This window comes from Felis catus, chromosome A1, assembly GCF_018350175.1.
Source record: "Felis catus isolate Fca126 chromosome A1, F.catus_Fca126_mat1.0, whole genome shotgun sequence".
Taxonomy (NCBI): Eukaryota; Metazoa; Chordata; class Mammalia; order Carnivora; family Felidae; genus Felis; species Felis catus.
The window spans coordinates 89,077,897-89,101,224 of NC_058368.1; the positions used below are offsets into that span (position 1 = coordinate 89,077,897).

Below are 23,328 nucleotides of genomic sequence, written 5' to 3' on the forward strand. Positions count from 1 at the left end.
TTATTACTTTCCTATTTTAACACTTTTGGGATTTATTCTTATTGTTCTGTTTGAGATGGTGCTTATGTGATTAATTACTAGGTTTTCTGATTTTCTTAAATATCTTTTTAGGCTATAAGTGTTTCTCTAAGCCCTGCTTAAGCAACATCTCACTGGCCTTGATATGCAGTATTCAGTTCAAAGTATTTTCTTCCTTGGAACCATGATTAACAAAAGTATTTATAGGGGCACCTGGTTGGCTCAGTCAGTTGAGCATTTGACTTCAGCTCAGGTCATGACCTCACATCTCGTTGAGTTCAACCCCCATATTGGGCTCACTGCTCTCAATGCAGTGCCTGCTTGGATCCTCTGCCCCCCTCTGTCTCTGTTCTTCCCCTGCTCATACTCTCTCTCTCAAAAATAAATAAAACATTAAAAATTATTTATAAATTTCTGAATATAATGGGGACGTCCTAAGTATCTTTTTATTATTAATTTCTAATTTATACTCAAGGGAACAAATTCTGTATGTTTTCAGTTCTTTAAAATTTGTTGAGGTTTACTTTATGGTCCAGCATATGGTCAGTTTTCCCCCCCCCCCCCAGCTTCACTGAGATAAAATTTATATGTAGCTCATGTAGATCAATTTTTGAAAGTTTAATGTGTGCTTGGAAAAAAACATGTATCCTTAATACATCGGTGCAGTGTTCCATGTACATATCCATTAGATTGCTTGTTAAATCATAGTGTTAAAATCTGTAACTTTACTAATGTTTAACATTCTTGTCCTATTAATTACTGAAAGAGAGGTATCAAAAATCTCTCATCGTGATTATGGATTTTATATTTCTCCTTTCAGTTCTGCATATATTTGCTAACTCTTGAGCTATGGTATTAGGTAGATGCTAACTTACAACTGTATGTCTTCCCAGCATTTTCTCTTCCCTGGACTTTTGTCTTTTTAAAAAAAAATTTTTTTTTAACATTTATTCATTTTTGAAAACAGACAGAGACAGAGTGCGAGCAGGGGAGGGGCAGAGAGACACAGAATCTGAAGCAGGCTCCAGGTTCTGAGCTGTCAGCACAGAGCCTGACATGGGGCTCAAGCTCACAAATCATGAGACCATGACCTAAGCCAAAGTCGAACGCTCAACCGACTGAGCCACCCAGGCACCCACCTTTTGTCTTAATGTAATGATTCCCTTTATCTTCAGGAATATTTTGTGCCTTAAAGTATGTATTTCATCTAATATTAGCAGAGCTACAGCAGTTTCTATTGGTTACTATTTCAAATAACTTCCTCCCATTCTTTTACTTTCAAATGTTATGTCCTCATATTTAAGGTGAGTCTCTTGTATGCAGCATAGCATGGGGTTTTATGTTTTTGTCCTGTCTACTATAGGGTGAATGTTTGTATTCCCCCAAGATTCACATTTGGAATCCTAATGCTCAGTGTCTGAGTGTTAGGAGGTTGGGTGTTTGTGAAGTGATTAAGTCATGAGAGTGGTGCCCTGATGCATTAGTGCTATTATACTAGACACTGCCCCGCCACTTCCCAATGAACTTCCCAGACCTTTCCACAATGTGAGGGTACAATTAGAAATCTGAAATTTGCAAAAGAGCCCTCACCCAACCATGCTGATCTCCAACCACTCTGATCTTGGACTTCCAGCTTCTAGAACAGTGAGAAATACATTTCTGTTGTTGATAAGCTACCCAGTCTGTAGCATTTTGTTACAGTGGCCTGAACAGACCAAGACATTGTCTGAAAATCTTTGTTATTTAAATTAAATGGAAATATTAACATTTTGGCTTAAGATCTACTTTTTTCCCTTCTCCTACCCATTTTTTTTACTTTCCTTTTAATTTTTAAAATTTCATTTTTGCTTTACTAGTATAAAAATATACATTCTAGATGAATGGATAAAGAAATTGTGGTTTATATACACAATGGAATACTACGTGGCAATGAGAAAAAATGAAATATGGCCTTTTGTAGCAACATGGATGGAACTGGAGAGTGTGATGCTAAGTGAAATAAGCCATACAGAGAAAGACAGATACCATATGGTTTCACTCTTATGTGGATCCTGAGAAACTTAACAGGAACCCATGGGGGAGGGGAAGGAAAAAAAAAAAAAAACAGGTTAGAGTGGGAGAGAGCCAAAGCATAAGAGACTGTTAAAAACTGAGAACAAACTGAGGGTTGATGGGGGGTGGGAGGGAGGAGAGGGTGGGTGATGGGTATTGAGGAGGGCACCTTTTGGGATGAGCACTGGGTGTTGTATGGAAACCAATTTGTCAATAAATTTCATATAAAAATATATATATATACATTCTATTTTATGATTCCCCTAGATTTTACAATATGTATGAAATTAACCAAAACGTTACCTCATACAATAAATTCTTTTTACTCTCCCTTCACAGATATTATTGTTGTCTGGTGTTGTAAGTCTATCTTAACAACTGTAAATCTTTATTGTTTTGTATAAAATGTTTATTTACATTTGCCTACATATCTCTTATTACTCTCTTTGCTCTTCATTTCTTTTTGCATCTCAGAACTTCATCTGGGATCACTTTCTTTCTGTATTAAAATGCGTTCTTTAGAATTGCCTTTAGTGATGGTCAGCAGGGAAAAATGAAACGAGTTTTGTCTTAAAATGTGTTTATTTTGTCCTCACTCTTTTTAAAAAAAAATTTAAATTTATTTTTGAGAGACAGAGCACGAGCAGAGGAGGGGGCATGCAGAGAGAAGACACAGGAAGCAGACTCCAGGCTCTGAGCTGTCAGCACAGAGCCTGATGTGGGGCTCGAATTCACAAGCTGTGAGATCATGACCTGAGCTGAAGTAGGACACTTAACTGACCGAGCCACCCAGGAGCCCTGAAATGTGTTTATTTTGTCCTCACTCTTAAAAGATATTTTCAGTGGGTAAAAAAGCCTGGGCTGACAGCTATTTTCTGTCTTTATACTCATGTTTTCATTCCACTCTGTCTTCCACTGTTTCTGGGAAGTCTGTTGTTTAAAGGGAATATTTTTTCTTTAGCTGAAAAAAAATGTTTTTTCTTTTTCTGCAGTTACACTATGATGTATGTAGGTATGACTTCTGTAAATGCATTCTTTGGGCTTTTAAATCTGTAGACTTGTATTTTTCATCAGCTCTGGAAAATTCTCAGCTTCAGTCCCTTTCTTTGCCCCTTCTGTCCTTGCCTTCTGAGACTACTATTAAATATATATAAAACTTCCCAATGAAACCTTCCCTTCTCTGTGTTTTTACATATTTTTTCTAACCCCATGCTGGATTTTGGATAATTTCTTCACCTTTATCTTTCAGTTCACTAATTCTATTTTTAACTTTGTCACAATCTGTAGCCAAAGGCATCTTTAAATATTTTAAAGGTTTTTTTTCCACATATATACTTGATAATATGTGAAGTCTATGTGGATCTTTTTGCTGGTTTTGTCATGTTGCCTTTTTTCCTTGTTCCTGATTGTGGGGGAAAAGCTTAGGAATTCCCTGAGCTTGCACCGATGGGTTAATAAGGCATAAAGAAATAGGAAGCCACAGGATGAAAGCATCCAAGATTAGGTAAACAAGATTAGGTAAACAAGGCAAAGCACCCCCAGTATAGAACAAAGGTATAGGAATAGGAAACCTCAGGATGAAAGCATCCAAGATTAGGTAAACAAGATTAGGTAAACAAGGCAAAGCACCCCCTGTATAGAACAAAGGTATAGGAATAGGAAACCTTAGGATGAAAGCATCCAAGATTAGCAAAAGGAGATTAGGTATTCAGGGTGGAAATTTAGTACAAGCCCCCAATTTAGTACAATAGCAAAAAGCTGCTTTCACAGTTAAGGACCAAAATAGGTAAACAAGTAAACAGGGCTATAAACCACAGCAGGGTGAGGTTGCTTGGAGCAGACCTAATTAGCAAAAGAAAGGTGCCTTGTTGACCCTGAGGTAACAGGCTGTCTTGTCTCCAGAACCAGCTAAGATAAACAGATGTGGCCTCTTGCCTCTGGTAAACAACCTTCTGCCCAGCACCAGGATTTTGTTTTGTATTGACCCAAACCCCTAACACCATATATCTTCAAACCCCCCTTTCCCTCACACTCATGAGCTAATGTTCACGGTTTCATTGTCTCTTTGTGCACGTCCATTATGCTTGTAAGCCTTCTGATCCTAATAAAAACAGAGCAAGGCCCCTTACTCCAAGCTCTTGTCTCCTCCTGGACATTAGCCCCTCTCGCATTTTAATCTTGTGTCTGTTTTCTTGCTGGACAAGAGAGAACTCCAGACCCAGAGTCTAGGACACCCGATTATCCCTGCTTATTAACTGCTCCCAAAAAATTATCTTTAAAAGTTTCCCTGAGGTCTAGATTGAGCAATTCCTCTTCCAAAGATGCCTTGTGTTTGCTTTTGCTGGCAAAAGGGCTGGTCATTGACCACAAGGTGTTAGGGATATATTCTTTCCCTTTCTTTGCTATCGCTCTGCTCAGTTACAAGGCCACTTTCTCTATAGTCTTCTGGAACTGAGAGATGGGTTTATCTTGAGGATGTAGCACATTGGGAACCCAAGTTACCTTCAGAAAGTTCTAAGATTCACAACCACGGGTAGGTCTGGGCCTGACCTTGTCTCACTCACTCCGTGTGACCAGGTAAGCGGGATCCAGCTGTGCTGCGTTTGCAAACAGTTTAGGACATAAGTTGCTTTGGTGTTCCCTTCACTGATGACAAGATCTCATTTTTAAATCACCATCTGTTGAAACTACACTTTTTATCCTCAATGCTTTCTTCAGGGGAAGGGGAGCGCATGCCACCTACATTTTAAAAAATGCACTTTTGGGGGGCACCTGGGTGGCTCAGCCAGTCAAGTGACTGTCTTGATTTCAGCTCAGGTCATGATCTCACGGTTAGCGAGACTGAGCCCCATGTGGGTTGCCACACTGGGTGCAAAGCCACCTTGTGATTCTCTCTCTACACCTCCCCCACTTACACCTGCATGTACACTCTAAGTAAACTTTTAAAAATGCACTTTTTCACTGTTTTTGGTATGAAATTGACCCAGACAACGTAGCCTACCTTTGCCAGAAGGTACTACCCTGCCTTTTCAGTGTTAGTTTTTCTCTTACAGACTTTGAGGTTTTCCAGTCCAGATCTTTAGATTTATAAACTTTATTTCTATCCTTCTAGTGTTTGCCCATGACATTTTACCACACAGTTAACTTAAAATCCAGAGTTAAAAAGAATCTTGACCTCCTCAGAAATAATATAAGCACTTCAGGCCACTTTTAGGCATATCTTCCAGCTTTACCTACTATTGTCCAACATTTCAATTCTATCTTTAGCCCTTTGAATTAGACACTGACTTAAAAATGAGTCTTTTGATATACCTCTATGTTGGCAAGTTTAATTTCCTTCTTGCACATCAGGTATTTTCTTTGGAAAGAGGTGGGGGATGGTGTTCCCTGAATGAACTCAAGTCCTGAAATGAGACTGAACTGGCACAGTTGCAACACAAAGTCCACCTGGGACAACTGGAAACTCAAAAGACCCCTCCTCATCTGAGATGAGCTTGAGCAGCATGTTATCTGGCCGTAGATGGAATGAAGGCCTAGGCCAGGAGGCCCTGAAGCCCATTTCCTGTGGGTCAGTCAATGCAGGCCTCAGTAGGAGCGTATCCCAGTGCTTAGTGGGCTGGGGCACTCAAAATCCCCATTTGAATGGTAACCATCCTCTCCCTTATTGCACTTCTCTCCCAATAGTAGGTGGTACATTAGGTCCAAGTGGAGCTCAAATAGGTGGGTGTCTGTGGGGGGCAGGGGCTCAAGCCACTGGTGGCCTCAGGGGAGTGAAAGATGGATACCTGGTGACTCCTTGGAATTGATATTCTATGGCCTCCCTTTCCTCCCACTATATACCAACCCTGGAGCCACCAGCCACTTTGGAGGATGTGTGAGCTTTTCTGAAGATTTTAATCACTCCTCCCTCTCTTTTTTTGGTAAATATTTTTTTTGGGGGGGAGGGGCAGAGAAAGAGGGAGACAGAGAATTCCAAGCAGGCTCCACACTATTAGTGCAGAGCCCCACGTGAGGCTCAAACTTACGAACCATGAGATCATGACCTGAGCCAAAATCAAGAATCAAATGCTTACCCAACTGAGCCATCCAGGCACCCCATCCCATTCCTCCCTCTTTATAAACCCAATTCAGTTGTCCCACCCAAATATCACCACCACCTCCTTCTTGCCCGTTGGTGGTGGTCACCTTCCTCTGAGCAATGCAGTTTAGTTCAGCATCCATTAGTGTGATTTTTGCTTGTGGACTTTCTCCCTTACCTTTATTTACTGCTGCTGCCTAGTTCCTAGGGCAGGGGATTATAACTGGCAGATATTCAATGAGCATTTGCTGGATAAATTGCCAGTGTTCCATGTAGAGAAGGACTGAGAACATGTGTGGTTGTGACATTCCAAAGTGGAGTTGAGTGGCGGAAATGGTCTTTCCTTCCTTTTCCTAGACCCATCCCCCCTCCTTCCATCAAAACTTACTGGTGGAGGCCTGGAGACAAAATGAAAGAACTGTACTCTTAGAGTGAAGCATGGAAAAATATGTGAAGGTAGAGCAGGGCTAGAGACAAATCCTAGAAAGCCAGGAAACTAGCTAGAGATTGTGCTTTTGTAAAGAGAGTGGATTCTGGGGCCAGAGAGACAGGACTAGAATTCAGCCTCTATAGACAGGCCCCACCTGGAGTATTCTTCAACAGCGTACTTAACTTTCAAAAGACTCTCCTTTTACCCTTTGAGTTACCTGGATAATATAAATAATATTTTGTTAATTTCTATCTTTTCCCAAGATAACTATTTCTGTGTGGTGACAGATCAGTCCCACAGCCTGCCCATTCTTAGGAGCTATGATCCAGCCCCAGTATGAGGATCAATCCATTTTGCACTTCTCCTGGTGAAGACACCACCTAATTTCTTGTGAAACCTGAGCTACTAGACCCGTGGTATAAGTCTCCTGCTGCCCTCCCTGCATTGGATCTGGTCTAACTTACCCCACAAAGATATGACAAATGGCTTTCTCTGCCATACTGCTCCATCTGAAGTCAGTCACAGTCTGTTTACTTTTGAGGAATTTCTTTATTGGAGTTCCATCTTACCTCACCACAACCATCTGGCTCTTCATGGCCAAGAAAGAGTGAGCCCTGAACATAGTATTCATAACATTTTACAACAGACAACACACATGTAGTGCATGAAATCTTTACAATAACACATTCCAAAACAATCAAACATTTAACAGGATTATTAAGCATGAATTTCCTCTGATCCCTCTATTATCAACAGCTACTCAGCTTTTTAGCTCTTGCAATACAATGACCTTCTCAGCATTCCTACTCATAGGAATCCCTGAGTCAATGATTTTTGTGCAGGTGCAAATTCATGAAGACCTGTTCCATTAGTTATGTAATGTGCTGAATTTCTCTCTATGGTAGAACCTTTCATTTGTAGCACAATGTGTGAGGTTTTCACTTCTCACACTTCATCATTCATTGAGGGGGCTCATTTGAAATTTTTAAAAAGTTTTGTCCATTCAACTGATGTATCACAACATTACAACAGTATAATCCAATCAGCTTGCATTTTTAATGACTCTATTTCCTGTTAGATTCATGTCTACATTTTCCACTCTTCCTACAACAAAACCCAATTTTGTTTCAAAATGTCATCACCCCTCACAAATTATTCAGTTATATCAAGCTTATACTTCACGATCACTCCTCTTAAATATATATTCCCTGAAGCCTATCTCTCCCTGAATTTGCCTGTTGGAGGCCATTCTTGTATTTTTTCCACTGACCAATGTATAATTGGGATTCAAAGCTATAGCTGAATTTCCCCCATTTCTATTCACACAATTTAACCAAATATGAACTTTCTGATGGTGACTATATGACTTCTAAGTGAAGTCCTTTCCTTATCCATGTGCTTTATGTCCAGAAATGTCTGCTTACTTTGAAGGTTTTTTCAAATACTCTGTCACTTTGATAGGTTTTATCCCCAGTATCAACTATTTTGTGTTCCATAAAGGCTCAACTACCTTGACATTGCAGGCTTCCTTGCTGACTATGACTGAAGATCATACTGAAGAGTACTCAGTTTCATTTATACTATGTAAATTATAAGCCATGAACAAATACCTCATATTCATATGATATTCATACATTCATAAGGTTTTTCTTCCATTTGAGTTGAGACTTGGTAAGCTCTGCCTCCTACAGATATGCTCATCTTGGTCCCTTCCAGAGCATTCCCTCCCTCATGAGTTCTCTTCTGTGATGTGTCACTGTGACTTCCCAAATTTATCACATTTAAAGATTCCTCTCCAGTATGGGTTCTTTTATGCTTGGTGAGATTTGATCTGATATTAAAAGCCTTCCCACACTCATTACATCGGTATGGCTTCTTTCCAGTGTGGATCCTTTTGTGTTGGTCAAGAACTGATCTGTAATTGAAGGATTTCCCACACTCACAATTATAGGGCTGCTGCCCACGGTGGACACTTTTATGGTTAATAAGACTTGAGTGTGAGATGTATGCCTTCCCACACTCATCACATTCATAGGGTTTCTCGCCCGTATGAATCCTTTTATGCACTGTCAGGCCTGAGCTGTTCCTGAATGCCTTTCCACACCTATCGCATATATAAGGTTTTTCCCCTGTGTGAATCCTCTTGTGTTGAGAAAGGAGTGAACTGTAATTGAAAGACTTCCCACAGTCAACACATTTGAAGGGTTTCTCCCCAAGATGGACTCTTTTATGGCTTAATAGAGTTCTGCTTGAGAAAAAAGCTTTTCCACATTCATCACATGTGTAGGGAGTCTTGCCAGGGTGGGTACTTTTATGGTTAATAAGGCTTGAGTGTGAGATGTAGGCTTTTCCACACACATCACATTCATAGGGCTTCTCCCCCGTGTGGATTCTTTTATGCACTTTAAGGCTTGAGTTGTTTCTGAAGACCTTCTCACACCTGTCACATTCATAAGGTTTCTCTCTAGTGTGGACCCTTTTGTGTTGAGAAAGGAGTGAAGTGTAATTAAAAGATTTCTCACATACATCACATTTGTAGGGCTTCTCCCCAAGATGGATTTTTTTGTGGTTTATAAGGGTTCGGTATGTGATGAAAGCTTTTTCACACTCATCACACTTATAGGGCTTTTCCCCAGGGTGTACACTTTTATGATTTATAAGGCTTGAGAGTGAGATGTAGGCTTTCCCACATTCTTCACATTTGTAAGGTCTCTCCCCAGTGTGGATCCGTTTATGTACTTTAAGGCCTGAATTATTTCTGAAGGCTTTTCCACACTCATCACATCCAAAAGGTTTTTCCCTTGTATGAATCCTTTTATGTTGTTCAAGGGCAGAGCTGTAATTGAAAGACTTCTCACAATAACTACATTTATAGGGCTTGTCCCCAAGATGGATTCCTTTGTGGTTTTTAAGGCTAGAGCGTGAGATATAGGCTTTCCCACAAACATCACACTTATATGGTTTTTCCCCAGTATGGAGCCTCCTATGGACTTTGAGGCCTGAATTGTTCCTAAATGTTTTCCCACACAAGTCACAAACATAAGGTCTCTCTCCAGTGTGAATGGTTTTATGCTGAAGGAGAAGTGAGTTATAGCTGAAGGATTTTCCACAATCCTTACATTCATGAGCTTTCTTCCCAGGGTGAATGCTTTTATGAACTGCGAGGCCTGAGCTATAGCTGAACGCTTTGCCACAGACCTCACACTTGTAAGGTTTCTCTCCTGTGTGGATCCTTTTGTGCACTATAAGGCCTGAGCTGTTCCTGAAGGCCTTCCCGCATTCATCACATTCATAAGGTTTCTCTCCAGTGTGGATGACTTTATGCTGAATGAGGAGAGAGCTATAATTAAATGATTTCTCACACTCATCACATTTATAAGGTTTATCTCCAAAGTGGATGCTTTTATGGTTTAGAAGTGTTCTGCAAGTAATGAAGGCCTTCCCACACTCATCGCATTCATAAGGTTTCTCGCCTGTGTGTATCCTTTTGTGGACCCTAAGGCCGGAGCTATTACTGAAAGTTTTCCCACAGATGTCACATTCATAGGGCTTCTCCCCTGTGTGGATCCTTTTGTGGACTCTGAGACCAGAGCTGTTCCTGAAAGCCTTCCCACACTCACCACATTCGTAGGGCTTCTCCCCTGTGTGGATCCTCTTATGCTGGTCCAACACAGAGCTGTAATTGAAGGATTTCCCACACTCATCACATTTACAGTTCTTCTCCCCAGAGTGGGTGCTTTTATGGTTTATAAGGCTGGAGTATGACATGTAGGCTTTCCCACATTCCTCACACTTGTACGGTTTCTCCCCAGTATGGATCCGTTTGTGGACTCGAAGGCTTGAGCTACTCCGGAAAGCCCCTCCACAGTCATCACACTCATAGCGTTTTTCCCCAGTATGCATAATTTTATGTTGAACAAGGCGTGAATTGTATTTGAACGATTTCCCACACTCCTCACATCTGTGTGATTTCTTAGCAGCACTGGTTTTCTGCTGTAGACCAGGATGAGAGTTTCCATTAAGGTTCTCCACACATTTGTCTTGTTCACTGCTTATCTGTTCTATAGGGACAGTCTGGTGTGTAATGTGTTTTGAGCTTGGATACAAGCTTTTCTCAGATGCCTCATCTTCCTGTTCCATCTTTATATTTGCTGTGTTCTTGGCTTTGCCAATCTTTTCCCTGGTGCCACTTTTGTCTTCCATCCTCCTTTTTCCCTCCGGATTTTCCAATCGACTTTCTACCTTGCTATCCCAATCACAAGTTTCACCAACCTTAGATTCCTGTATGTGATCCTTGTGAAAACCTTCCACTTTTGGCCACACAGATTCTGCATTTCCATCATTTCCATACTTTTCAGTTGATTCCTCATTCTCAGTGCCCCTCGTCTTCAAATGTGACACTAAATCAAGAAAACGAAAATGATACCTGTTCACTTTGTTTAGAAGACACTGGAAAAATTACATCCAAATTCACTCATTCACTTGACAAATATTTACTGACTGCATGCTGTGTGATAGGTACCATTTTTAACTGCAGGGAACAAAAAGGGACATGTCAAGATTTCTACCCCTGTGGAGCTGATGTTAAAATGTTAGAGCCTTGGATTTTCAATGGAACAAAGAGTTTTTCTATTCTTGCATGACAGTTTAGTAGGAGGGCAAATAAAATGGGTTGAAATGATGCACAGGACCACAAACGATCATCACCTAGTCATGAAAAAACAGAGGGTAGAACAAATCTCTGAATAAGAGGAAACAGAAAGATTAATAAGACAAAAGGTAAGAAGACATAATCAGCAGAACTAAACAGATAAAGCTAAAAAAAAGAGAAGAAATTAGCACCTAGGTGGAGGTACTGGGGAGACGGTAATGAAAACATGAAGACAGTCATGAGAGACATGAGAAAGAAAGCAAACTACAGCTTTGTGGAGTTGGTTTGGCCTGTTGGACTTTCCCTCCAAGGAAAACCTGACCCTGGAAAGTGGGTAGTCAGGGAGGAATTCTACATGGAAGAGCATGCTCCATCCAGCCTGCCAGGCAAAGATGCATCATTTTTACTTTATGAACAGACTAACAGCAGTCAGAGCATATCAAAGATTAGAAGCTAAAATGCAAACCACCAAGCAAAGGAAATACTACTACCTGGATTCAAATACTTAACCGCATGATCTCAAGAAAGTGATTTACCCTCTTTGTGCCAGTTTCCTCATCTGTAAAATGAGGGCAATGGGGCTGACATGAATATTAAGTGAGATAACATATATAAAGTGTTGTGAACAATGCCAACTACTTGGTGAGTGCTTTATGCATAATTATTACTACTTACTGAGGTCGGGTTATTTGATTGGAGTTGGAACCTGGGTATAAAGCACAGGTCTCAGGAAAGGTAAATTCCTTCCTAGAACAGATTTTAGGGCTCAAGCAGGGCTTCTTTGTTCCTCTTGAAAGTACTCTACTTGTCTCTACTACTTTGGGCAGAGTAGTTCATGTTGCTGAAATGTGAGGACAGACAGTGGAATCCCATAATCATCAGCTGCAGCACATCTTTTATCAGGGACCATGCTCCATCATTCCCTTTGGCCTTGGCCCATCCACCTCTATTCATCTTCAGCCCTCAGGAAAGAAAGATGTTCAAGTTCCTATAGCCATAAAGCCAAATCCTCTAAAATAAACATAAAAGGGGCACCTGGCTGGTAGAGCATGCAATTCTTGGTCTTGGGGTCATGAGTTCAAGCCCCACATTGGGCACGGAGCCTACTTAAAGTTAAAAAAAAATAAATAAACACACAAAACTTGATAGAGAAAAACAAAAAAGGAAGGGCTATAAGGGGGGGACTAGCCATATTAGGTATCAAAATAAACCAAAAAGGCTCTATAAATAAAGCAGCATGGTACTGGTGTATGGCCAAATGGAATAGAATAGAAAGTCCAAAAATAGTCCTAATTACACACAGAAATCAAGCATATGATAAAGATGTCAGATCAAATTATTGAGGCAAAGATGGTATTTAGAATAGTGTTGGAACAACTATAAAACCATTGGAAAAAGATAAAATCAGATTCATTCTTTACACCATACTCAAGAATAAACTCCAAGTGCAGCAGATCTCTAATTATAAAAATGTGATGCCATACAAATACTAGAAGGAAACATGAGTGAATGTTTCTATAATCTGATTACAGAAAAAGTTTTCAAACTATGACTCATATGCAATGAGAAGATTGATAAATTTGTATAAATACAAATTACATGTCAAAAATGCTATAAGCAAAATTGAGAAATGGCAAAAATGAAAGAAAATATTTACCATGTGCATCATATAGAGGGGCTAATATCTCTCATACAAAAAATTTTCAAAAGTTGAAAAATATAGACTAAAATTCCTACAGAAGTGTTCAAGAGAAAAATTTGCAAGAATGAACAATTCACAAAAAGAAGTATTAAAATGTCCTGCAAACATGTTTTCAATGTCACTCATAAGAGAAATGCAAATGAGAACTACACTAAGATACCATTTCTCATCTGCTGTATTAAAAGCTTGACGATACACTCTGTTGGTGAGGCTGCTGCGGAAACAGGCACTCTCATATGTTAATGGGAATGCAAATTGGCATAAGCCCTGTTGAGGGGCATTTGCCAATATCTAACACAACTGTGTGCATTTACACTTCAAACCAGAAATCCCATTTAGGAATTTATACTGAAGATCCACTTCCAACAATACAAAAAAGCATATGTGCACAAAGCTATTCATGGTAGCATTATTTGTAACTACAGAATTTGGAAAACTACCTAAACGTCCAAGCATAGAAGATTAAATAAACTATGGCACATAATTGCAATGGAGTACTAAAAAAAATTAGGACATCTCTATAAATTGATTGAGAGGGAGCAATTTTCAGGATGTAAAGAGGAAAAAAGCATACATGCTACATTTTATATATAAGGAAGAAAAATAAGAAAATGAGCATATATCTGCTTATCTTCATAGTAATGAGAAGCCAGAAATCAGTAAAGCCCCATTTCCTGTAAATGGAGGAGTGGGGAGGACAGTGCAAAATGATAGGGAAGACAGACACTCTAAGAACAGCTTTTTGCACAGTTTTTACTTATGGAAGCATGATAATACGCTGCATATTCAAAGAATAAAATTAAATCAGTGAGAATTACAAAAAGGAAAAGCAGCTAAACCAGAAAGCAAACGGAAACAAATGAACTCATTTGTGTTTGACATGAATACTGTAACCACAGGAAGGGAACAAAAACAAACTGTAACCTGAGGAAGGGAACAAAAAGAAACAAACAACTAACCCATGTAACTTAGGCACACAATTATTACATAATATGTGACTATCTACTTTCCAGTCTTGGGAAGGAGGGGGTGGTGGGGAAGCACTGAAAACAACTGAACACTTTTTTTTTTTTTTTTAATATATGAAATTTATTGTCAACAACTGAACACTTTTTAAGCAGGTTTGTTTTCTGCAAAGATATGGGCAAAGTAATTTTTTAAAATTATTATAATTTTTTAATGTTTATTTTTGAGAGAGAGCACAAGCAGGGGAGGGGCAGAGAGAAAGGGGGACAGAGGATCCAAAGCACGCTCTGTGCTGACAGCAGAGAGCCCAATGCAGGGCTCGAACTCACAAACATGATCTGCACTGAAGTCAGAAGCTTAACTGACTGAGCCACCCAAGGTGCCCTGTTGGCAAAGTAATTTTGAAACAATTTTAGATGTGGTGGGGGATTGAGTAAATATGTTGATTTAGTTGCAAGCCAAGGCTCTCCTGGAGGAAGAGGAGACCTAAAAATATGGAATAGGGGAAGACAAGAAAGAACCTGTAGGGATGAATCAGAGATCAGTGTGAATTCATGATTTCTAAACATATATATGTGTGTGTGCACATGTCTGTGTATTCACAGGTATGCACACATATTCCCTAGCTCTCTGCTGAAAAGCCAAGAAGCAAAAAATATCTTAGTGGTAATAAGCACATCCAGCACCCTGTTCTTAGTCTCTACGACCATTACCTACTAAAAGGAACTATAGCTCCTCAGAGAAATGGCAGATTCTAGGTTAGGGCAGGATACACACAAGGTGAGCTGGGGCATCTTGTTATGCCAACAAGTAAGGAGATGCTTAAAAATGACAGGATAGGTCATAAGACCACATGCCAGCCTGGCCACACATTTTAGGCTCCATAATAATTATGTACAGTAATGAACTTCACACCATTGAAAATGGGATTTCATGAGTCCATACATAAACAGGGGAGAAAGAGAAGCTGCTTACTTACAGGAGAATGCCAGGGCCAGTTAGTATACGTGGAGAAAACAGTAGAGTTGAAAATAAATTAGTATTCTGCAACTATCAGAGCAAAGACTGGATCAGGGCAGAATTATCACTGGATTCTAAATCTAGGGGAAATTTTGAGAAGGTGCAGTACATATGCACAATCTTAAAATATTCACCCCAGACTGAAAGGGAAAAATAGTAATTATACAGTAGAGAAATTAGACAATGTCTTGGCCAACTGTGGTAAATTAATATCACCAATGGAGGCAGATTGACATTATGTGCTTCCCGAAGTGACATCCTGAGGACACATCACCTACAAGAATGCAGCACCGAGCAGTTTGCCAACCTTTGTTAGATAATATCAAGGAATCAGAATTTAGGATGGTATGATAATGGCACTGTGGCTGTTAGAAGTGTCATTTTTGTTTGTAGACTGAAAGTATGTTAGAATGTAATGGCATTATGTCTGAAGTTTCCTTTAAAAAACTTTAACAAAGGAAAAATACAAAGGGAAAGGTGAAACAAATGTAGCAGAATTAAAATTATTATTGAAGCTGATCTATGGGTGTATGAAATTCATTGTACTATTTTACTTTCCTGTATGTTTAAATTTTTTCATAATACAAAATTAAAAGAAAAAAGATCACTCATACTAGTTTCAGTGGGCAAATGAATTAGAGAGAACCGAGTCCTGAAGTCTGGGAGGAGGTTACTAAAGCCAATCAAGAAGACTCATGTGCCCTATCAAAATATAGCATTTTACACAGAGCTAGAACAAAGCCAAAATTTGTATGGAACTACAAAAGACCCTGAATAGCCAAAATAACTTTGAAAAAGAAAAGCAAAGCTGGAGGCAGCACAATTCTGGACTTCAAGGAATATTAAAAAGCTCCAGGGAACAGAACAGTTATGGTGCTGGCACAAAAACAGACACACAGATCAGCAGAACAGAATACAAAACCCAGAAATGAACGCACAATTATACGGTCAATTAATCTTTGCCAAAGCAGGAAAGAATATCCAAAGGGGGAAAAGACAATCTTTTCGAAAAATGGTGTTAGAAAACTGGACAGCAACATGTGAAAGTAGACCACTTTCTTACACCATACACAAAAATAAATTCAAATGGATTTGAAAGGCCTAAATGTGAGACAGGAAACCATAAAAATCCTAAGGAAGAACACAAGTAGTAACTTCTTTGACATTGGCCATAGCAACTTATTTTCAGGTATGTCTCCTGAGGCAAGTAAAACAAAAGCAAAAATAAACTATTGGGAATTCATCAAGATAAAAAGCTTCTGCACAGCAAAGGAAACAATCAACAAAACTAAATGGCAACCTACAGAATGGAAGAAAGTATTTGCAAATTACCTATGTATGGATAAAGAGTTAGTATCCAAAACATATACAGAAACTTAACATCCAAAACATGAATAATCAAATTAAAAAATGTGCAGAAGACAGGCATAGACATTTTCCCAAAGACACACAGATGGCCAACAGACACATGAAAGGATGCTCAATATCACTCATCATCCAGAATGGCTAAAATTAACAACTCAGGAAACAACAGGTGTTGGGGAGGATGCAGAGTAAGGGGATCACTTTTGTACCGTTGGTGGGAATGCAAACTAGTGCAGCCACTATGGAAAATAGTATTGAGGTTCCTCAAAAAGTTACAAATAGAACTGCCCTATGATCCAGCAATTGCAGTACTAGGTATTTACCCAAAGAATACAAAAATACTAACTCAAAGGGATACATATACCCCCATGTTTACAGCAGCATTATCTACAATAGCCAAATTATGGAAACAACCCAAGTGTCTGTCCACTGATGAATGGATAAAGATGTTGTGGTATACATATAAAACGGAATACTACTCAGCCATAAAAAGAATGAAATCTTGCCATTTGCAATGACATGGATGGAGCTAGAGAGTATTACACTAAGTGAAATAAGTCAGTCAGAGAAAGATAAATATCATATGATTTCATTCCTATGTGGAATTTAAGAAACAAAATAAATGGGCAAAGGAGCAAGAGAGAAAGAGAGAGAGGGGGAGATGAAAGAAAAGAAGTTCAAGAAACAGACTCTTAATTAAAGAAAACAAACTGGTGGTTACCAGAAGGGAGAGGGATGAGGGATGGGGGCAATGGAGGGATGACGGGGCTTAAAGAGTGCACCTGTCATGATGAGCACAGGGTGATGTATGGAAGTGCTGAATCACTAAATTGTATACCTGAAACTAATATTACACTGTACGTTAACTAAATGGAATTTAAATTCCTCTCTAACTCCTCTCTAGTTGTCAGCAGGAAGCATGACCCAACAGTCTGGTAACATCAGTCAAAAGTGCTAGCTTTAGAATGCCACCTGCTCCTTCCAAATTACACATCCTACCACCTCTGAACTCCTTGGTACTTGTCATTCATGTTCTATCAATGCCCAAAAAAGCCTCTGCACATAATAAGAACCTGCCCTTAATTCTTGCTGTCCCTGCACAAAAGAGTCAGACGCCCCTTCTTAAAGATACTGGACAAAATGGAAAGACATTCCCTGCTCATGGATTGGAAAAATAAATATTGTCAAAATGTCAATACTACCCAAAGCTATCTACACATTCAATGCAATCCCAATCAAAATTGCACCAGCATTCTTCTCGAAACTAGAACAAGCAATCCTAAAATTCATATGGAACCACAAAAGGCCCCGAATAGCCAAAGGAATTTTGAAGAAGAAGACCAAAGCAGGAGGCATCACAATCCCAGACTTTAGCCTCTACTACAAAGCTGTCATCATCAAGACAGCATGGTATTGGCACAAAAACAGACACATAGACCAATGGAATAGAATAGAAACCCCAGAACTAGACCCACAAACGTATGGCCAACTCATCTTTGACAAAGCAGGAAAGAACATCCAATGGAAAAAAGACAGCCTCTTTAACAAATGGTGCTGGGAGAACTGGACAGCAACATGCAGAAGGTTGAAACTAGACCACTTTCTCACACCAATCACAAAAATAAACTCAAAATGGATAAAGGACCTAAATGTGAGACAGGAAACCATCAAAACCTTAGAGGAGAAAGCAGGAAAAGACCTCTCTGACCTCAGCCGTAGCAATCTCTTACTCGACACATCCCCAAAGGCAAGGGAATTAAAAGCAAAAGTGAATTACTGGGACCTTATGAAGATAAAAAGCTTCTGCACAGCAAAGGAAACAACCAACAAAACTAAAAGGCAACTAACGGAATGGGAAAAGATATTCGCAAATGACATATCGGACAAAGGGCTAGTATCCAAAATCTATAAAGAGCTCACCAAACTCCACACCCGAAAAACAAATAACCCAGTGAAGAAATGGGCAGAAAACATGAATAGACACTTCTCTAAAGAAGACATCTGGATGGCCAACAGGCACATGAAAAGATGTTCAGCGTCGCTCCTTATCAGGGAAATACAAATCAAAACCACACTCAGGTATCACCTCACGCCCGTCAGAGTGGCCAAAATGAACAAATCAGGAGACTATAGATGCTGGAGAGGATGTGGAGAAACGGGAACCCTCTTGCACTGTTGGTGGGAATGCAAATTGGTGCAGCCGCTCTGGAAAGCAGTGTGGAGGTTCCTCAGAAAATTAAAAATAGACCTACCCTATGACCCAGCAATAGCACTGCTAGGAATTTATCCAAGGGATACAGGAGTACTGATGCATAGGGCCACTTGTACCCCAATGTTCATAGCAGCACTCTCAACAATAGCCAAATTATGGAAAGAGCCTAAATGTCCATCAACTGATGAATGGATAAAGAAATTGTGGTTTATATACACAATGGAGTACTACGTGGCAATGAGAAAAAATGAAATATGGCCTTTTGTAGCAACGTGGATGGAACTAGAGAGTGTGATGCTAAGTGAAATAAGTCATACAGAGAAAGACAGATACCATATGGTTTCACTCTTATGTGGACCCTGAGAAATTAACAGGAACCCATGGGGGAGGGGAAGGAAAAAAAAAAAGAGGTTAGAGTGGGAGAGAGCCAAAGCATAAGAGACTCTTAAAAACTGAGAACAAACTGAGGGTTGATGGGGGTGGGAGGGAGGAGAGGGTGGGTGATGGGTATCGAGGAGGGCACCTTTTGGGATGAGCACTGGGTGTTGTATGGAAACCAATTTGTCAATAAATTTCATATTAAAAAAAAAAAAAAAAAAGATACTGGACAACTCACAAAAGAATCGTGGCTTACTCTGGCCAAAAAGTCCTGCCTATTAACAGGCTGTAATGAGCAATGCATCAGCAGCTACTCTAGGTTTCCAGATTACCAAACATTCCACAAGTCTATTTGCCATCAAGTGTCACATCAGGATTCTGTACCTTAAGTTCTTTTTATATATTTGGCTTGGAAATGACCAAAAAAACAAGACATGTGAGCACAAAATTCTTACCAATTCAGAAGAAAGAATACCTAGGAAATTGGAGAATGAGACAGATGAAAGATGGAATCAAGGAATACAGATGAATAGAGAGAATATGTGTGCTTTAGTTATTATTGCATTTAGTTTATGAATATCAGCATTGTAAATGGTTAACATGAGTTGGTTCTATTGCTTAAAAGTAGAAATAATGATGAAAGGTGATTTTTCCTTAAAGTAAAAAATGAAATAGAACATTCTCATACCTGGTAGTGGTGAAGAGATTTCTAGTCATCCTGAGGAAAAAGGTAAGCAGAGGAGATTCTGAAAGGGAGACTGAGAGATTTTCTGAAGCTAAATGGGCAGAGACTGGCTGGAAGGGAGTCATTAACAGAATTAGATTATTAGGCTAGCATAAAGCTAATAAGCATCATAAACACAAGATCAGGAGAGAAAACCTACTTGGTCTTATTTGTTCTTTAAGCACTCTACACGAACTGTTATAATAATGATTTGGCATGTTTAACAATTTACCAGAAACTGGCTGAGTTAATGTAAAACAAAAATTATTTTGACTGATCTCTTCTTTAAAAACCCTTGCTAAAGTATGTCCTAGTAGAACCTCATTGAGCGCATCATTGATGAAGTAACAAAAAATTGAAAACAACCCAAATGGCTCCAAACAGATCTAAAAAAATATGGAATATTAAAAACACTCAAACAATAGTCAATCTGTTACCACAGTGCTGTTTTGTTGTTGTTTTCAAAGCTCTTTGTATTCTGATGATGCCTAAAACACAGTAGAAGGAAAAAAGCAAGGGGACAGAACTTTGGAACAGACCCTATCACCTCTGTGAAAAAAGGGGAACTAACTACATTCACATTTGCCCAGTATTTGCATAAACAAACTGGATGGTTACACTCTAACAAATGTAACTGTCTAGGGGTTTGGGCATGAGAAGATGACTGAGCGGGAGCAAACCTTGTCACTGATAACTGCTTATATTAAACATCTAAACCATAGGAGTATTAAATATATTAGTAAACATATTTAGAAAATTATTAACAAAACAAAACCCTCGGGCTTTCAAATAGAAAACAACCTAGTGGCCACCTGGTCTAAATGTTTTTAGAGCAGCACACCCAGCCCTGGCACTTCCCGTTCATCTTTCACATCCCGGTCGTCCCTGAGTCTAGAAGCCTCTTCCATATTCCCCCTACCTAGTCAACTCCTCAACTTTCAGAGTCCACGGCAAGCCGCCTCCTCTGGTTGTACCCCAGTCGGTACACGGGTGAGCTTCCCCAGAGCAAGTGTCTGGAAGCTCCTCCCCGGGGCTGGATCTGCACCTGTGGCTGCAACCTCTCAACTTCCTAACCAAGGGAAGAAAGGGGGGGGGGGGGGGGGGAAGGGGAGTACAGAAGCAGATCACCCCTAGGGGTCCCTCTAACGCTCGTAATCACTCTCACGTCCTAGGGCCAAACTTAACTGCAAGGGGGAGTCACACCAGGGGAATTATTTTAACGGGCTCATGTCCAGGACTCCCCTCCGGCCCGAGAAAGCAGCGAATAGTACAGAAAGACAAGAGCCAGGCCCCAGTCTTTCTCCGGACGCTGGGCAACCCCAACCCGGTCCTGGCCGCTCGGACGGCCGGAGTTGGGGCCCAGAGAGAGACCAGCCTGTTCCAGGGGCACGCCCCACACCCCTCGGCTGGCCTGAGGTCTTCCCTCCGCTCCACTCCCCCCGGAACGTGCCTCCTGAGGTGTGTATAGGAAGGGGGAACGCTTCCCTCCATATCCCGCCCAAGACCCAAGGGGCAGCCAAGACTTGGCCACTAAGGGAAGGGCGTGGCAGGCGAGGGTCTGGGGCGGAAGCGCGGGCAGCCGCGAACTCACGTACTAGCTGTGTGGCGGCTCCGCGGGAGCCCGGCCGCCGGCGGGACAAAAGCGCGGACGGCCCGGCCGGAAGGGCCCGCGCTGGCTCTAGGGCACTTCCGAGTCCTCTCTGGGAGGCTGGAGGACGGACTCGATGATATTTCTCCGTTCGGGCACGTGACCCGTGGTGCGTTCGGAGGGCGTGGGCGCGGGGCGAAGCTAGGTTCTGTACTGCTTTGTAGCCCGTTTGGGGCCGCAGCCGGAAGACAGGAGGAGACGCTTCCAGGTTTTGTGGACTTCATATTCCAGGGTGGGGATGACAGTAAGGCAAATGAGGGGCTAAGTAGAATAAACACCTAACGACTCTACCTGAACACGGAACACTTTACAGAGTGAGGCGCGGGGCCGCCCCCGGGAGGAGGCGGAGCTGAGCGTCGAGTCGGTGGGCTCCGTCCGCCCACTCCGAGAGGTAGGCCGGGGGCAGACGCGGCGGCCCGGAAGAGCGTCCTGCGAAGCGCCTGGGCTGTGGGAACGCTGGGCGCGGCGGAAGCGCCCCAGGACCGGGCTGGAACCCCGGCCTGGAAGGACTTTTGAAAGAGATCCTTTTTTTTTTTTTTAAGTAACATCTGCATATTTTTCATCTTAGGTTTACATAATTGCAAAGAAAAATTTTTGGCACACTGTGCTGACATTTAAAAAAACAAAACCTCTTATTTTAGACGAATACAATGGACTCTGAACCCACAATTTAATATCATTCGCTTTTAACGGAAAATTTACATCATTTCAGATTTTTCCTTGAACCTATATTTTATGTCCCTCATGAGATTTTTATTCTCACCTGAAATATTTTCAGTCTCACTGTTAGCCTAATGTAAAAAAGTTAAATGCTTTAAATTGTATTGTTTTCTCTAGCATCCATCTTCGTAACGGAATCAGAAGTTTACGTATTTTTCTCACTCAAGTGTTAATTGTTTTCTGGATTATTAGCAAAATTATATGTATTGCTAAATTTCAATGATCAGTTCTTAGACTAAAGATAAAATGTTTTGGAAGCAAACTTTTAATAAGATCGATTTTTGAAAACAGTTCAAGTTATGCAAAGTACTTGGGTGAATTTCACTTATCGCTGTAGTGAGCCGGTATTCAGCATCAATTCTGTGTCCAGTTTTTATTCTTTATAGATGTAGGTGCAAGGTAAATGGAGGGAATAGAAGGTGCTTCCTTGTAGCAATGGGTTCTTGATCTGCTTTGGCTCCGTGCAAGAAGGCGCAACTCAGGGTGAGTCTGGGCCAGTGCGAGGTGTGTTCTGTTAGAGAAGAAAGGAGACCATAGGAAGGAGCAGGGCCCCAGGCCCTTCTGAACGCAGCACAGGTTTAGGGAAAAGCACTTGCTGGAGTTAAGAATTGAGAGTTGATTCCCCTACATCTACCCCAATCGGTATAGCCTGGCCAACATACAGAGCATTTGAAATGTGACTAGTGCCGTTGAAGATCTGAATTTTTAATCACATTTAACTTCAATAGCCACACGTAGCTAATGTCCTCTGTATTGGACAGCATTGCTGTAGAAGTTGCTGCAGGCAGTGCTGCCAGAAGAATTCACATAACCAGATTAAAGGTTGTTGGTGTTAGTTAGCCTGCCACCCATGGCAGGGAAGACTGGATTTTTCTCTTTAGGCAGCAAGGTGCCTAATGTTTATGTCCAGGTTGGGAGGTTTTGCTCAATGAAAGGTAGTGGGGGGTGGAGGTGGGGGGTGGGGGGGATCATTGGGAAGCCACATAAATCATCTTAATTAAGGTGATTTTTACTTTAACTAATGGTTTTTCCTCCATGAGTTTTGTCACACTTTAGACACCTTTTGTTTGGCCTTGTGTCTACACACACACACTACCCTTTTCCAGTACCTGTGTTTTATGGATATCTACAAATCAGAGCAGAGTGTGTAGATCTGCACTGATCAATATGGAAGCCATCATTTATATATGACTATTAAGCACATGAAATGTGGCTAATCTAAATTAAGATGTGCTGTAAATATAAAATCCACATCTGATATCTAAGATTTAGTAGAAAAAGAGAATGTAAAATGATATTTTTAATGTTAATTAGATGCTGAAATAATATTTTGGTTTTATTTGGGTTAAGTAAAATAAATATAT

At 40.6% G+C, this 23,328-nt stretch overlaps 1 protein-coding gene across 5 annotated transcripts; it reads right to left on the bottom strand.

The window, feature by feature from the left end:
- Positions 1-7,107: 7,107 nt before the first annotated feature.
- ZFP62 (ZFP62 zinc finger protein) lies at positions 7,108-21,523 on the bottom strand. 5 transcript variants are annotated; one of them, XM_045056963.1, is made up of 3 exons: positions 21,192-21,206; positions 11,905-12,191; positions 7,108-10,978 (listed from the first exon to the last, which is right to left on the bottom strand). In XM_045056963.1, coding segments are annotated over exons 2-3 (2,784 nt in total). In that variant the 5' UTR covers positions 11,906-12,191; positions 21,192-21,206; the 3' UTR covers positions 7,108-8,195. The 5 variants fall into 5 exon arrangements, with proteins under 5 accessions (XP_044912898.1, XP_019685848.1, XP_019685839.1 ...); XM_019830289.3 differs by lacking the exon at positions 21,192-21,206 and adding an exon at positions 19,561-20,457 and having other exon boundaries at positions 11,905-12,183; XM_019830280.3 differs by lacking the exon at positions 21,192-21,206 and adding an exon at positions 19,561-20,457.
- Positions 21,524-23,328: the final 1,805 nt, after the last annotated feature.

Coding starts and splice junctions, on each gene's coding strand:
- ZFP62 (XM_003980634.5), bottom strand. CDS start 21,468: ATGAAGTCCACAAAACCTGGAAGCGTCTCCTCCTGTCTTCCGGCTGCG. Junction 10,979..21,191: donor GCGGAGCCGCCACACAGCTA/GTACGTGAGTTC, acceptor TTCTTGATTTAG/TGTCACATTTGAAGACGAGG.